Genomic DNA, 16,029 nt, shown 5'->3' with positions numbered 1-16,029 from the left:
TTTGCCATCTACTGTATCGGCGCTACTGTGCCATCTACTGTATCGGCGCTACTGTGCCATCTACTGTATCGGCGCTACTATGATCCACTAGTATGGTGACTTTGCCAAATGAGCAGAACTTAGAGAAGGAAAGGCATTTCGGCATTTTACTGCCAATAGATTCACCACATTAGTGCCACCTAGAACGTTATATTTATTCTGCAGAAAGTTTTACCATACGTGAGTAAACAGCCCTCGAAGCTCCCTCTGTTTGTTTAAGATTGCAGCTGCCATTTTAGCTTGCTCTTTATAGCTTCCATGCTGCAGCTGTAGCTGCTGGTAGCTCAGAAGTCTTATGAATTCTTATGGGAGGGGGAGCAGGAGAAGGGAGAGAGCTGAGCAGACTGGGGCCCCAAACCTGAATGAGTGAGAGTCTGATTCTGAAGAACGCGTTTACACAAAAGAAGAAAATAAATCCTGTTTCCTTTTGATAGAGGACTCAGTGCATCATTTCTGTGAGTGCTTATGGCTGTCTTTACATAGACCTTTCTAATAAAGCTTACTTAGTTTTAACCACTGCAGATCTTACACTACAAATACTGCCCAGTACGACCAGTGTTATCTATGCTATTATTTATAGCTAGCGTCTCAGATTTAGCTTATTCCAAACCACCTCCAGCTCATTTGAAAAAAAAATCAATGCTCTTAGTTGGACATGAGAAATAGCACCCACCCACCACCACCATCAATATTTCATTTGGAATAGCAGATAATGTTGAAAAGATTAGAATTAGAATTTTAATCAGTGCTTAAAAAAAGGCTCATCTTATACACACAGGATTTACTCCTGGGGAACTTGTGGGAGGGAAGTAAGAATTGATCTTGTTGACCAAAGCACAGGGGCACACAAGGTTTTCATCCCAGACGCATGTAGGGGGCAACGCTTCCCTCCAGTTGGGCCCTTACAGTGCGGGCTAGGGCACAAACAAGAGCGCATGAAGGCATGTTGGTCCACTCTTCATTTCATTATGTAGCCCATTGGGGGCTTTGATTCCAGTTTGCTCATTTATCCCTCCCTGTGATCTACACAGCCAACACAAAACCAGCCTGTGTGAAAATACTTTTAGTTGTATCCTGAATCCAGAAGGTAACTGCCAAACCTTTTTCTTTGAGTCCCAAAAAATACTTTGAGACATGACCATTATGTCTTTAAAAGTACAGGTATGGGACCCATTATCCAGAATGCTTGGGTTTTCCGGAAAAGGGATATTTCCCTTATACAGTACAGTTCCCTGTGGAATCCTTGATCTCCATTCAGATCTGGCACCCAAATTGTGGTTCTGCTGGTAGGTACATATAGTTATTGACAATAATTATGGTGATAAGCTACAACAGGGCCATTTTCACTCCATAAATGCAATTTGTCATAATTCTTTGCACTATAATAAGCTTGGGAATAGTAGCATGTAGGTGTAGATGGCTACTAATAGTTTGTATTGTATGGAGGGATAACAGGCTAAATCCCCTATAGAAGACAATGAAACCTATTTTTAGAGCTTATAAGACAGACCCCCGTGTGACATTAGCAGTTTAAGGTAAGGGCTATAATTCTCTAACACGTAAAATAAAATGAAGACCCAGATGAGTAAATATTTCTTTTTATTAGTTTACAATTATTATGAATGGTGGAGATTTATGACATGCAAATTAATTGCAAATCATTACTGGCATATTAGCACCTTGATTTGCATCTCATGAATCTCAAATCAGCACACACAAGCTGAAGGGCTTTCCTGTAGCCGCCCCTTCTATTGCACGGGGGGTTTATACGCACACGTGGGGCCACTTGTATAGAATGATGGGGAAAGGGACAGCTGGGGCACCTCATTGACAACTGCTGAGAAAATAACTGCAGATTTGTATTTCCCTGCCACAAATGCATGTTTACCTATATATCTACCCAATATCTAGAGCTGATTGTTCACCAATAAACACTGTTAAATCAACCCCCAACCCTCAGTTTATTGTATGCTGTGGATACATCTTAAAGGTATAGTAGAATCAAAATATATTTGTATTTAATAAATTAGTGTTTGTAGTCATTTATATGATACTGTACTGATACAGTTCGATTGATGGCTCCCAGGTTTGGAGCATTTCAGGCTTATTTTTTAAACTCAAGTCTAAGGATAAATGAAAATATTTGCACATATCTTTGGAGATTTAGAGAGACGACACAAAGCAGAATTTGAATTCATGTTTCCCAATTTTTACTGAACTGATACAGTGTCAGGCTGTTAAACCCAAGTAAACTCACAGGATATTTGGAATATTAATTTGAGAAAAGTGGATATAACCTGGAAATAACCCTTTCTTTTAAAGGAGAACTTAACCCTAAAAATGAATATGGCCAGGAACGCTTTATTTTATATATTAAACTTACTGCATCAGCACAAATGTTCAGCAGCCAAGCAGTGATCCAAGCCTTCAATGTTGTCCAGAGGAGCTACCCATCTTGGATCTTGTTGGGGATGTCAGTGACACTGCACATGCTCAGTGGGCAGCAGTTGAGAAGCTAAGCTTAGGGGTCATCAAACAGGACATAAGGCTGACCTGTCTTATAAACTTATGCTACAGGGCTGATTATTAAATTCTCATGCTAATGTCACTGGTTTCTGAGTTACCATGTAATGTGAATCTGTATTAATTAGTAATCAGCCTTATAATGACATTTATATTCTATATATACAGTATATTGTGAGTGGGTCCCTAAGCTCAGTAAGTCAGCAGAAAAGAAGATGGGGGGGGGCTACTGGGGCATATTTGGGGGGCACAGATCTTCCCAAGGGTTGTGATTGCCAAGGGCTAGTACAGAAGGCCAAAACATAATGTGCAGCATTTCCAGCTTAATTCTTTGTCAAGCTTTAGTTCTTAGTCCTTTAAAATGTTTCCACTGGGGTGTGAGTGTCTATTTGCTCTGTGAGCAAACAATCTACAATCAGAGAATTATAAACTTTACCGGACTAGACCAACCTGTAGCCAATCAGAGCAATGCAGTTCAACAAAACACAAGTGGACCCCTACATAAAAAAGTTCATACATACAACTATTTTAGCTTCATTCAAACACCTCTTTGTATCAGTGATCATAGTCATAAATACTCAATACTGCATGTGATATTTACAGCTGACAATAACACACGTTTTTTCTGTTGATCATTTGGAGAGGTATAAAAATGATACACGGCAATACTCTTCTCTTCTTGATCATGTTATAAAAATACTATCCACTCCGTTATGAGCCAGAATTTACCCACAATGCATTTATTTGGCAATGCATAGCATATGCAGTCCAACACGAATGGCTATAATGCACTTGATGTGCTTTTTGGCAGTAACAGAATCTTCACAGTTGTTAAGAATTATGCTTCTGTCCCTTCTATGGCACTAAGGCAATGAGTGGGCACATCCTCTGTGCGTGGAGCTGGTGAGAGAAAGACCCCATAGTGAAGCGTGATGGGTTGCAGTGAGGTGGGGAAATCAGTCAAGAGCAAGCAGCGGCTGGGTGTTCTCATTCTCTCTCTCTTCCTCGTGCCTCAGGGTGCCCGGTTCTACCACCGACTGAGACCTGAAAGGAGAAAAAGTGTTTTTTAGCATTTCCATCAATCATGTAAGAAGAATAGGAAAGTCTGCAGTCCTATTAAATAATTGTTGGACCCAGGCCTCGGATTCAAAATAGTTCCTGGCATTTCAAGTACACAGAGGCCCAAACAGACCCCACCGGCCCACTAAAAAGTGACTGTCTATGGCATCTTACAGCAGCCCCTCTGGAAAGAAGCCACAGATTGGTAGTCTGTGCCTGGTTGGACCAAACCTTTTTTTTTTTCTCCATTGTGGCTGAAATTGATATCATATAACCACTAGGTTATATCTTTTAAATTGGCCATACACTGGCCAACTCAGTTCTTCTGGCTTATTGGCCATGTTTGGGGTCATCCATAAGGCTTGCCAAACCAATATCTGGCTGAAAATCAGCCAGATTGTTACTCATGTATGGCCACCTTAACAACCAGGATTGCAGAGTAAATACTAATGTAAAAGGTTGAATAAGAATGTACAGGGGCCAAACGACCGAATTAGCCTGATATCGCCCACCCGTAGGTGGGGATATTGAGAGAAGTTCCGCTCCATTGGCAACCTCGCCAAGCGAGCTGATCTTACCGTGTATGGCCACCTTTATTTTTTTCATTTTGAATCTCAATTCTGTCAGAATCTTATTGAAAAAAATATCACTGGTTTAAGTAGGGAATGTGTGAGTAAAAGTGTGAGAATATAATGAGTGTAGAGTATATCAGTTTTATATCTGAAGATTCTTTTTTGGCAACAATTTTATTTTTTCTATTGTCACCTGGATTTGAAGTTTTTCTTATTATTTTCTACTTATCTCTGTTTAATGAAATGCATCTTCCTACATGGTTCTTATTATGATGTCTGTATTTTAGTTGAGGGAAAGGAGATTCCATTAACCTTCTAACACACTACTTCCCATTAGAGAGAGCACAATGTGTGGGGGGATGGGCAGGATTTACAAAGCAATTCCCCTAAAAACTGCATTTGCATTCAGTCTGACTCACAGATTCTGTATGTGACTGTATGTAACGTACATGGTTTATGTAGAGCTAACAACATGCCGACCTTTATAAATAGACTATAAGAATAAAACTGGAATCCTTTGTTGAGCCAGTCATTACCTTGGGACGTAATGTGAATGTTTATTGTGTGGCTGGGTCCTGCTGTGATGCTGAAGGATTGAATGCTGCTCGCAGGCATCTCTGTGAGTTCTTAGCAATCTTGGTATCAATTATGCAATGTCCCCACAGGCAGCCGGTACTAAAACAGGGCTACTTCATAAATCCTGATGTTTAAAGGATTTACCAGGTTATGCATGTTACTATTCCTGTGCCAGATATTGGGGTCCAGGGCTCTCAGGTTGTCATGGGCTTGTACAGGTTTAGGATCCGTTATCCGGAATGCTCGGGACCAAGGGTATTCTGAATAAGGGGTCTTTCCGTAATTTGGATCTCCATACCTTAAGTCTACTAAAAAATCAATAAACCATTAATTAAACCCAATAGGATTGTTTTGCATCCAATAAGGATTATTTATATCTTAGTTGGGATCAATTACAAGGTTCTGTTTTATTATTACAGACAAAAAGGAAATCAGTTTTAAAATTCTGAATTATTTGATTAAAATGGAGTCTATGGGAGACAGGCTTTCCGTAATTTGGAGCTTTCTGGATAATGGGTTTCCGGATAAGGGATCCCATACCGTTACACCATCCTAGTCATCTTGTATTCACAGTATAACTTTATTTCATGTGGGTGTTTTGGTGCCATGTGTGACAAAATCTAAAGGGTTAAATTGGTCCATGGAAATTTCAAACCCCCTTAAGAAAAAGGGATTATATTTTACAAATGAAGGGAGTCTCAAAAGAAATATTTAGTAGCCAACTTGCTCAATTAAACAAACAAATATCTAAAGATATAGATATGAAAGATGTAGATTAAAAGATATAAAAGAGAAACTTTCTTGTGTGTGATGGCATTAATATAGGCCAGTGATCCCCAACCAGTGGCTCAGGGACAACATGTTGCTCCCCAACCCCTTGGATGTTGCTCCCAGTGGCCTCAAAGCAGGGGCTTATTTTTGAATTTTTGGTAAGGGGGCAAGTTTTGGTTGCATAAAAACCAGTTGTACTGACAAACAGAGCCTCATTTAGGCTGCCAGTCCACATAGGAGCTACCAAATAGCCCTCCAGGAAAAATTTTCATGCTCCCCAACTATTTTTATATTTGAGTGTGGCTCACGTGTAAAAAAAGGTTGGGGATCCCCGATATAGGCATATGGCTTTCTGTAACACCTTATTATGGTTACCTGTGGCAGTGCCCATACAGAGTGTGTGAGTAGATGGTTTCTCTATAGACTGCAGTAACAACAGCAGTTCCTCAGCTAGTGATCTCTATAGAGAATGTTTTGCTCATAGAAAGTGGTATGGCAGTTCCCACTGCAGAGAAAAAATGTTCTATCCACAAACTAAACTATATGTCTATGTGAATAGAGAACATACTGCATTTATCCTTTATTTTCCATTAAATATACATTGCCTTTGAATATTTTATGTATGATGAGAATCTAAAAGGGTGCTGTGCAGAAAGCGCCAGTATGACAGGCTCTGATGCCCAAAATAGAATGTGACATATGGTGTTCTAGTTCCGCTCTGAAGCGGTGTCACACAGATTGAGACAGGCACATACATGGCTTCTCAGATCTCTAGCAAGGCCTTTCTCACATCACAATGCACATAAGAAGAGAAGTGCGGAGCTAATGACCCGTGTGTGTCTTGCAGGGATAAAACGTGCTTTGGTAGAAAGGCTTCATGGAAAATCTGTTAAAAAATGTTAGATTTGGCTTTTCATTATTCAGCCCCCTCACTTTGTGATGTGCCGCTGTAACCAGCGCAACTGGGGCTGACACTCTTGCCCTCAGCGTTGGCAGTTTCATAGAAACATTCTATTGTAGATATCACATTTCTTTGTTCAAATTCAAATTGGCACCTGTTCTTGTGTGGGAATGCACAGGCAACTGCAAGTGAGGTGCGCTAAAATGGATGGAAAGTTTTCCGCATATAAACACCATTCATAAAAGGTAATTGCACCCATATATTCTCCTTGCATTAACACAAATACATGTATTAAAGGACGTGTAAACCCTACATTTTCCTACCAGGTACAGGTATAAGTTGGGCACATCTCCCCCACCCAAACCACACCATTTGTACTACATAGACCATGTCACATTTATTAGTTTCTGTGTGTTTGTTGAGGAGTGGGGTCTAGAAACCCCAGGTTGTATCCTCACTAGGCCTCAGGCTGGGCTTACCTAAATATCAGCAATAAATGTACCCTATATCTCACCCTAATAGGCCTCTAGGTTGGCACACCTATGGACGACCTTGAGACCCCCTAGGGTTCCCATTCTGTCAGTTTAGAATCTTATACTGTAAGTCTTTGTATAGATGGCCAAACATTTCTTTAAGGCAACAACAGAGTCTGAAATGAATCTCCCTTGGTGTTATAAACAGTATATATTTGTGTTTAACTTACAGTTGTTCTGTGCAGTACTGGGGATGTTTTATTCCTTAGGACAATTCAGTAGAACCCTGAGCTGCAGGAAAAGCCTGAGCTGCCTGACTACAAGTTATTGAAGTGTCAGGGACTATATATTACAGCAGTTTAGTACTTTATTGCTCTTTTACAATGAAATACATGAATATATTTGTTTGATTTTACTGGAAGAACAACATTTAATATCATAGAGAGCCAACTGCTGCCCTGCAGTATCCATCTTTCATAAATGGCACAATTTGCAGGAGGCTGTGGGACTCTGTAACAAATAGGAAGCTCTTAATCAGAACGGATGTGGCCAAAATGAGCTGCTGCAGCAGCAGATGTACATTCTCTGCATAATTAGATTTTGCTTTATGGAAAAGGACATAAACTGATTTACAAAGTACTCTGAGCCATCCAGGGCCAGTCTTATAAACAGCGAGGCGAAATTGGGGCCATTTTGGAGGGGCCCCCTACACAAGGTTTTCCAGCTGGCACAGGATTCCAAGGCTGGGTGGGCAACAATGTGACCCCCACGCACTGGGCACTGACACAGCAAGCATACTATATACAGTGTGATTATTGAAGCGCATTCTACACGGCAAAAGACTGTCATGGGAAAACATGTTTTTTTCAAAAACACAAACAGATTTTTTAAATTTTGAAATGTCACATGGGGCTACCCATATTCTTCATTTCCCAGGGTGCCACACTTTACTGCTGAGCTGCAAGTTGGAGTGATATCACCCCCCTCCCAGCAGCCGATCAGCAGAACAATGGGAAGGCAGCGAGATAGCAGCTCCCAATAGATATCAGAATAGTACTCAATAGTAAGAAATCCAAGTCTGACTTGGGACTCCTCCTGTTACATGGCAGTAGGAGAAACAATAGGTTACCTGAAAGCAGTTCTAATGTGTAGTGCTTAGAAATAAAAAGTGTGCCATAAAAATGATGACAGTATCCCCTTAATGTCCCAGAACACATAGCTGCATTATCAGGCAACTGTTGTTGGGGATGGGCTGGGCAGCTTTATGTGCTTATTCCTGCTGGTGCAGGGCCCATTAGGTTCTTTGTTTTTTAAACTTTTTTTCCGACATAAATAAGTTTTTGGGTGCTTTCCTGCTGCTGTCAGTAGTGTATTGCAAATTGCTGATTTGCTGGAATCAGCCAGTTACAGAGGGTAAAATCTGTCAGCGACTCACAGCATCAGGGTATATTGCAGCCACAACACCAAATGTTCTGTTGGGAAACTCTCAAATATACAGGCAATGGATAAATATAAAAACAACTGTAATAGCAAATAATGGTGACTATTTGATTTTAAATAATAGCAATGGGTCCTTTTAATATCTCTAAAATTAATGGACCAAGCTATAAACGAGTGCACCTTTTCTCAGCACTTTCCACTACCACACTGCATTCTGGGTAGATTTCCCAGCACACTGCTAATACTGCTAATAGTATTGCACACTGGCAGTAGTTAACCTATATTTGGTTTGGGTTTATCCTGTAGTGATCTATAACTAACTTGCTTTATATTCACAGTGACCCTTGATAGGTCTGTTGGCTGTACCATGTTATAACTGATTTTATGGATAATCAAACCGTGCTCATTTAGCTTTGCCAAAAAAATTGTATCAATAAATGAGTTCCAGCATTTTATAAACATAATCTTTGAATTAAACTAACTTCTTATGATAAAACAAGGTAAACCACCTAAGAGGTTAATGTCAAAGATACTGTTTTTCTGGCTGTCAGTTATTTAATAAATAGAATACAAACAACACATCTCCCCTGCTGTGCCTTGAATTTAGATGATTTTGAAATGAGTGGCAGGGTATGAAATGAATGGACCATTTTAATTATGAGCATGTCCTTGGTCTCGGGCAACGTCATTAATCTGACTGCGGCTCACAGCTGCCTCTGCGCTGCTAATGGCTCCGCTTGTGTGTTATTCCGCACGCTGCGTGGTATCGCAGAATCGCTGGATAATTTATGACTTGTCTGCTGCTGCCGTGTTTGCTTGGAATATATTTTTATAACAGAACATTATCTTTTAGACATCTCAGTAGGTATTGTTTGATGGTTTGCTGCAGCAGCAAGAAACAAATATATGCACTCATGGAAACCAAGGAGTGGGTCTCTATGTTGAAGTGAATGTGCTTAAAATGAACAGGATTAAAAACAAAAACAAGAGGATTGTCCCTGTATTGTTATTATTATATGTACAATATGCTTATAGCACCAGGGCTGTATTTAGGGCCCCCCTAGGCACCTGAACATGCCCCCTCTGGTTGCGGTAGTGACGTCACGTACAGGGCTGCATATGACGTCACATTAGCCTCACAACGCCCTACGCACCCCCACACCCCCAGCTCTGCCAACGAATTTGTACAGGTATGATCTGGCGGCTGGGGAATTACTGAATATATAGGTATTTGAAGGCCACCCCCCTAAAGCTGCCACCCTAGGCACAGGCCCTTGTGTACCTATATATAAATACAGCCCTGTATAGAAACACTTGTGCCAAACCATACCTGCATACACTAAGGTATCCCTGGAATTAACACCTACTCAAGGCAGGTATAAAGTACAAGGCTCTCTAGCACCAAAGCACCTTGCACGTGTAACAGGTATATCAGCACATGGTGCAAGAATAGATGACAACATATAGATACAAATACTTTATTAAATCAATTTTTGACTGGCACCTTTGCTCCACTATTTGCTTATAGAACTGCAGCTAGTCATTATAAATGAGCCTTGTGATGTGTGTTTGTATTCCTTTTGCCGACTCTGACCCAACTCTGGTCTTCCATTAAATCAAAATGATGAATGCCTCTTTGTGAACGTGTATCTGGGCTGCACAGATTTCCTGGTTTCCTGTATCTAATAAAGCACCCAATCATACCGGAAGCAAGATAAGGATAATTATTATTTTATCCATGGTTTCCAGTTCCAAAGTAATGGGTTTTTGTTTTTACTGTTGCCCTTGACTGAGGTTTAAATTAACCTCCTTACATATCATAATTATCATGACACTAATTATTTTTCAAAATGCTCACGGCTGACAAATGACTCATTTTTAAACCAAACCAAAAACTGTAAAGTCTGGAAATAATACAAATTATTATTATGCAATATTTCATTATTATGGTAAAATGTTTTTAAAGTAAAAATGGTGAGAGGCACCTTCTTGATTACACCCTTAAGGCTTACATTATTATTATTAGTAACATTTATTTATAAAGCGCCAACATATTCCGCAGCGCTGTACAATAAGTGGGTTACATACATTGGCCATGCAGAGTAACATATAAAGCAATCAATAACCGATACAAGAGGTGAGCCCTACCCAAAAGAGCTTACAATCTACATGTAAAATATCCTATACCTAAACTGTCATTTTATTTTCCCATAATACAAAGGAGCCAAGGGCTGGAAAGTATCTCCTTATAAATGGGGTTACTATTAGTAGTCACCTGGGAGTTCATGCCCTTTATAAATGTTCATGATTTCGACACAACACATTTTGTTTTAAATATTGGGGCTCATTTATCAACACTTTTTAAGCTAGCTGCAGTTAGAAACATGAAAGCAAAAATCGGGTTGCCACGGGTTACTGCTCAGGTGGATATTTGCCTAGCATTTAGAAATAAGCCCCCTTCTGTTCCTGTCAGGTCTGTGACAGAGGCGCAGTTGCAGTTTGCAGCAACTGTCAAAACACAGCGATTGGCTTGGAGATGCTCCTTTGTCTATCCAAAGCTTAAAACTGACACCTATTGGGCAGGGTTTCCTAAAAAGGAGGCTTTTGAGGGTAAAGACCTCCCAACTAGTCCCCTTAAAAAATGCTTCATTTTAAAACCACAGTAAATTGCAGAAATGCTCAGAATGACACTTTCTACAGATTTACTTGAATTCTATTCCAGCCTGTAGTTTCCATTTAACAATAGAGTAATAGTGCAGTCTATGCCAGAGACCGACAGGCAAGAAACCGATGAGATGGCAAAATGGCCCTTGTTAATTTTTGTTTAAAAATGACTGTAAGGGATCATTTGTGAAAGAACCACAGACCTGTGCATTGATAACAGAACAATAAATCCAGAAGCAATGGAAACATACTGTGAGTGCGGAAGGCATTCTATGGCAATACTTATGACTCCGTGTAACAGGCTAGTGTATACCAGAAATCTCTTACCTCTTCATATATTTGGGTGAGTCTTCTCCTTCTACAATAGTAGGCACATGCTTGACGTGGATGACATTGTAAGAACTGTGAGTATATTCATTTTCATCATTATAATCAGGGCCAAGTAATGTCCTCGCCCAGGTGCCCATGTCATAAGGTGGAAGTGTGCCTCCAAATTCAGAGGGTAAACAATCAGGGTGAATCAGCTGGTGAAGGCTATTCAGGTTGTTACCGTGTAGAAAGATCTGCAAGAGAAATAATACCGACCTTTATACATCAACTAACATGGAAATTGTTCCTTTATATCTGGATAATAGGAGGGGCATTTTCCCTGGCATTTCTATGAGGTGACTGAATAAATCTGTTCTCATACTGATCTTATTCATAAACTAATCTAAAATAAACTGGCTAAAATTCACATGCTCGGTGTAACAGAAGTGATGTTGGGGCATCTAAATGGATTCAGAATTAAGAGAACCAGTAGGGGTTTCAGTCTTATCTTGATATTGTGTGCACTGCGTAAGATAAGAGGCTTAATGACCAATTCACCAATACAATTGCCAACATAGGGGCGTATTTATTCATATTGGTGATGTATACTCCCCAGAGTGTACAGGTATGAGACTTGAATATTTCCATAATAACCACCATGCCATGGGGTGATGGCATAATAAGAGACACTGTAAAGGCATATTCCTTATCTTTATAGATGTTTATTATTTAATGGTAAATACAGTACTTGTTCTTGACACAATATGTGCTCTTTAAAACAAACCTATAACCAACAGATTATATCATATTAAGTGTACTCTGTGTGCTCCCTCAGAGATCACCTGACAGGAAATAATGCAGCTCTAACTGTAACAGGAAGTAGTGTGGGAGTAAAAGAACATTGTCCATTCATTGGCTGATGGGGCCTAGCATGTATGTGTGCCCTGGCTTGTTTGTGTGCACTGTGAATCCTATGATCCCAGAAGGCGGATCTTAATTCTTAAAATGGCAGTTTTCTATATCTAGTATAAATAAATCTAAAGCAACTGGACTTGTTAAGTAATCATTGAACTACTCAGATGAGTAGTGAAATGTCAATGATTACTTAACAAGTCCAGTTGCTTTAGATTTAGGTACTGTAGATATACCATGACCTGGATGAATGAAAATCTTCGTAGCCAATAGCACATACAGGTATGGGATCCCTTATTCGGAAACCCATTATCCAGAAAGCTCCAAATTACGGAAAGCCTGTCTCCCATAGACTCCATTTTAATCATATAATTCAGAATTTTAAAACTGATTTCCTTTATCTCTGTAATAATAAAACAGTACCTTGTAATTGATCCCAACTAAGATATAATTAATCCTTATTGGGTGCAAAACAATCCTTTTGGATTTAATTAATGTTTTATTGATTTTTTAGTAGACTTAAGGTATGTAAATCCAAATTACGGAAAGACCCCTTATCTGGAATACCCTTGGTCCAGAGCATTCTGGATAATGGATCGTATACCTGTACTACTAAAGAAGTATATTTGGTTTGTTTAGATGAACCAGGGTTTTACATGCAGTATATTTTATTAGAGACCTACTTTGTTCAGGGGAATAGTTTTCCTTTAAGCCTATACTCATTTCAAATTTAGACCAAGATTCCCAATTCTCATCTGGAAATGAACATGAATAAAAGCAGAGAGACAATTGGACGGTACAGATGGTAGATGAACTTGCCTGCTAGATGGTGTTACTGAGTAGAATTCTGGGCAAACCACCCTGGCTGCTGGAAATTATGGATTGGACACTTAAAGACAAGCTGCTTTTATTTAAATAAAAATAATGTACCATTTAAACATTAAGTTGTTACCATAGATACAGATATTGTGCTTGATACATGAAAAACAGAATTTTTTAGCTGAGCACAATATATTCTTATGTAGTCATTTACTATGCTTCCTTAAGACATTTTAATACACAAAATCACTTACTTTTCCAGTTCATCCTAATGTATTTCTGCCAGCACATTTAGTGGTGTTATAAAATGCTGCGGCAGAAAAACTGTTTAACAGGTAAAATCCTTTGGAAATGAGCAACCTGGACTATTTGGCTAAGTGGCCATGAAAGCAAGTGAGTACTGAGCCAATTCAAATGCAAATGACAACATATTGCAGATCATAAGGAACGCGGGTACAACTCACAGAACAATAAAACACTTCAATGGCCCTTCTCTATAGATATTAAGATCTCAATAAACTTTAGAGGTGTGGAACCAAAATCTAGTAGACATTAAGTGCAAATAGATTCTGTTTCTAAATGGCAATAAACCCTCCTTGTCCTATTATAGCAGTAATACATACCTATGTTCAACGAAAGCCATTCTAACAAGTCTTGTTTTAAAAAGGGGGTTTGCCCTTTCTTCCTTATTTTCTTTATTTTTTATGTTATCAAGGTTTTATTATTATGGTATTGTTTTACCCTAACTACCTACTCCTCCGTTTCTCTTTAATAAATAGGGTTAGGTTAAAGAGAGATTTATAGAGGGTGTGTAAAGCTGGTCATACTGGGGCTAATATCTTCTGCTTGTACATACATATAAATACATGCTATTTAGAACATGTGGAAGACTCAGTTCTTGAACTAGAATTGTCTTTTTATTCACAACATGTCATAAGAAGGAGGTAGGAGTTTTCTCAATACTTAATTCTCCAAGGTCTAACTCTCCCTACCAACAGAAGTCTCTTTTTATCATTCTCGCTGCCCAAAAAATCACCACCCCCTACTTCCTGCCAGGGTTATTCTGTTCTTAAAACAACTTTATTACATATTTACAAAATGCTGCTCACCTCCTTACATGCTGATTTAGCCACTGTCTATTTAGATGACAGTTGACAGTCTCTACAATTGATACCTAGTTGGGGCTGGCAGCTACATAGCATCAGACAAGGAGTGCATTTATCTGTGTACATGTTCTCCCCTAAGGGCAAGACAAATCTCCCTTGTTGCGGGCGACTAACCTCCCTGAAATGCCATCCCATCGGCTAGAATGTAAATCGGCGGTGGGATGGCATACGTGGCGCCGCAATTTGCCTAAGTTGCCCGAAGTTTCCTCTCTGCTTAAACACACCTAGAGACAATTATCAGTAAATGATCAGCATTGTCTATTTTAGTATCTGTGGCAAGTAGCTGCTACTAGTAGCTCTGTGTGTCTTCACCCATAGTCAGCTAGAATATTATGGGATCTATATTTGGCACCAGGAAACTAACTGCATTGTGAGCCATAGCTCTTTAAAAGTCAATATACGGTACACCTGTATTCCAAAGAAACTCAAGCTTGTGTTTGAAACGCATTATTCCCCATGAACACCCTGGTGGGCTGGTCTAATTGTTTGGTACCTGGGCCACAGATCAAATCACGAGGGGCCTGTACAGACCCATTTACTGATAATTGTCTCTAGGTGTGTTTAAGCAGAGGCAATTGTCAATATTGTCTATGGCAGGGTATTTTCTGGGGTTTACTAGCCATGACAAGTAGCTACTACTAAGTAGCTCCGTGTGTCTATAAACTAATATTACTGATATCCCATGTTATGATGTGTGCATTATCTTTATCCTTTAATACCTGTGAAGAACAAAAACCCTTTAGTGTAAAGGAGGCATTAAAGGAACAAAGCCTTAAAGGAGTGCTAAAGAAAGGAGCTACAAATGCTACATGTTATGTTTTGGACTTCCTTACTAGCTAGGTGACCATGGGCCTTTAGCATATATATATATATATTCTGCATCAACCCTGTATGATCAGCCTCTGTGATAGATAAACCTTATTTCCTGCTTGATATCCGACGACCCCTAAGCTTAGCTTTTCAACAGCTAATGAAAGCCTGCTGAGCACACACAGGCCTAACAAAGCCATGATGGAAAGCAAAGGGCAACTGTGAAGGCTGGATCATTACTGTTATTGGGCTGCTCAACCTCTGGGCTGGTACCATAAGTTCAGTACTGGGGGTTTTACACAAACTGTACAGCTAATGTACAACTTAAATTCTAAATAGCCCTCTCAGTTTATAGAGGTAACTATTTCTGCAGAAATATATAATAATCTAATACATATAAAATATAAACTGTGTTTAATGATGCCATCATTTGATGTTTAGTGATATTGCTGTGTATCACATGACTCTGAAACAACATATCCTCTACTTTAAAATATGAGAATAATAAAAGCCACCTCAGGGTTTGATCCTGTATAAAAGCACTCAGACTGCATCCTAATGCATTTACATTGTCATGGAAACCCCTCAGTCACTTTTTTTCATTTACAATAGAGTCTTTAATGAAAACTGACTAAAGATCACTTGATCAGTAGCTCTTACAACAAGCATGGGAAAATGTATTGGGCTTTATAGATAACACCAGAGAGAAATGAAATTGTAATTTCTGATTGTAAACTGAGATATATGAAATATTGCATATTTGCATTTTGGTATTGGATACATAATTGCTGTTCTTAGTATTCTCATACAGTACATCATTTCCATTTAACATATCACAAATTTCATTGCGTCCTGCCAGTCGCTGCTCTCTCCAAAGAAATTCACTGAGATTTGCAGTGAAATAATCTGGTTGTGCAGCATTATTATTAATCACAAAGAGACACAAAGCACAGGGCACAGCTGGGGCCAGGCTGTAGATTTAATCTGAAAGGTCA

The 16,029-nt window shown here is 39.3% G+C and overlaps 1 protein-coding gene across 2 annotated transcripts in view; it reads right to left on the bottom strand.

Annotated features, from left to right (window-relative positions):
* Positions 1 to 1,621: 1,621 nt before the first annotated feature.
* Positions 1,622 to 16,029, bottom strand: part of clvs1 (clavesin 1) — a 38,982-nt gene continuing 24,574 nt past the window's right edge. The window contains 2 exon segments of one of the 2 annotated variants that reach the window (NM_001097346.1): positions 1,622 to 3,606; positions 11,346 to 11,581. Coding sequence is in view for 1 of the 2 variants with exons in the window: in XM_012964142.3 (XP_012819596.1) it covers positions 3,519 to 3,606; positions 11,346 to 11,581 (324 nt within the window). In the remaining variant the exon portion in view is untranslated. 2 annotated transcript variants of the gene reach the window in all.

The sequence above is a fragment of the Xenopus tropicalis genome, chromosome 6 (assembly GCF_000004195.4).
Source record: "Xenopus tropicalis strain Nigerian chromosome 6, UCB_Xtro_10.0, whole genome shotgun sequence".
Lineage (NCBI taxonomy): Eukaryota > Metazoa > Chordata > Amphibia > Anura > Pipidae > Xenopus > Xenopus tropicalis.
Note: the sequence above shows the minus strand (reverse complement) of the source record. Positions and strands in the feature narration are given on the sequence as shown.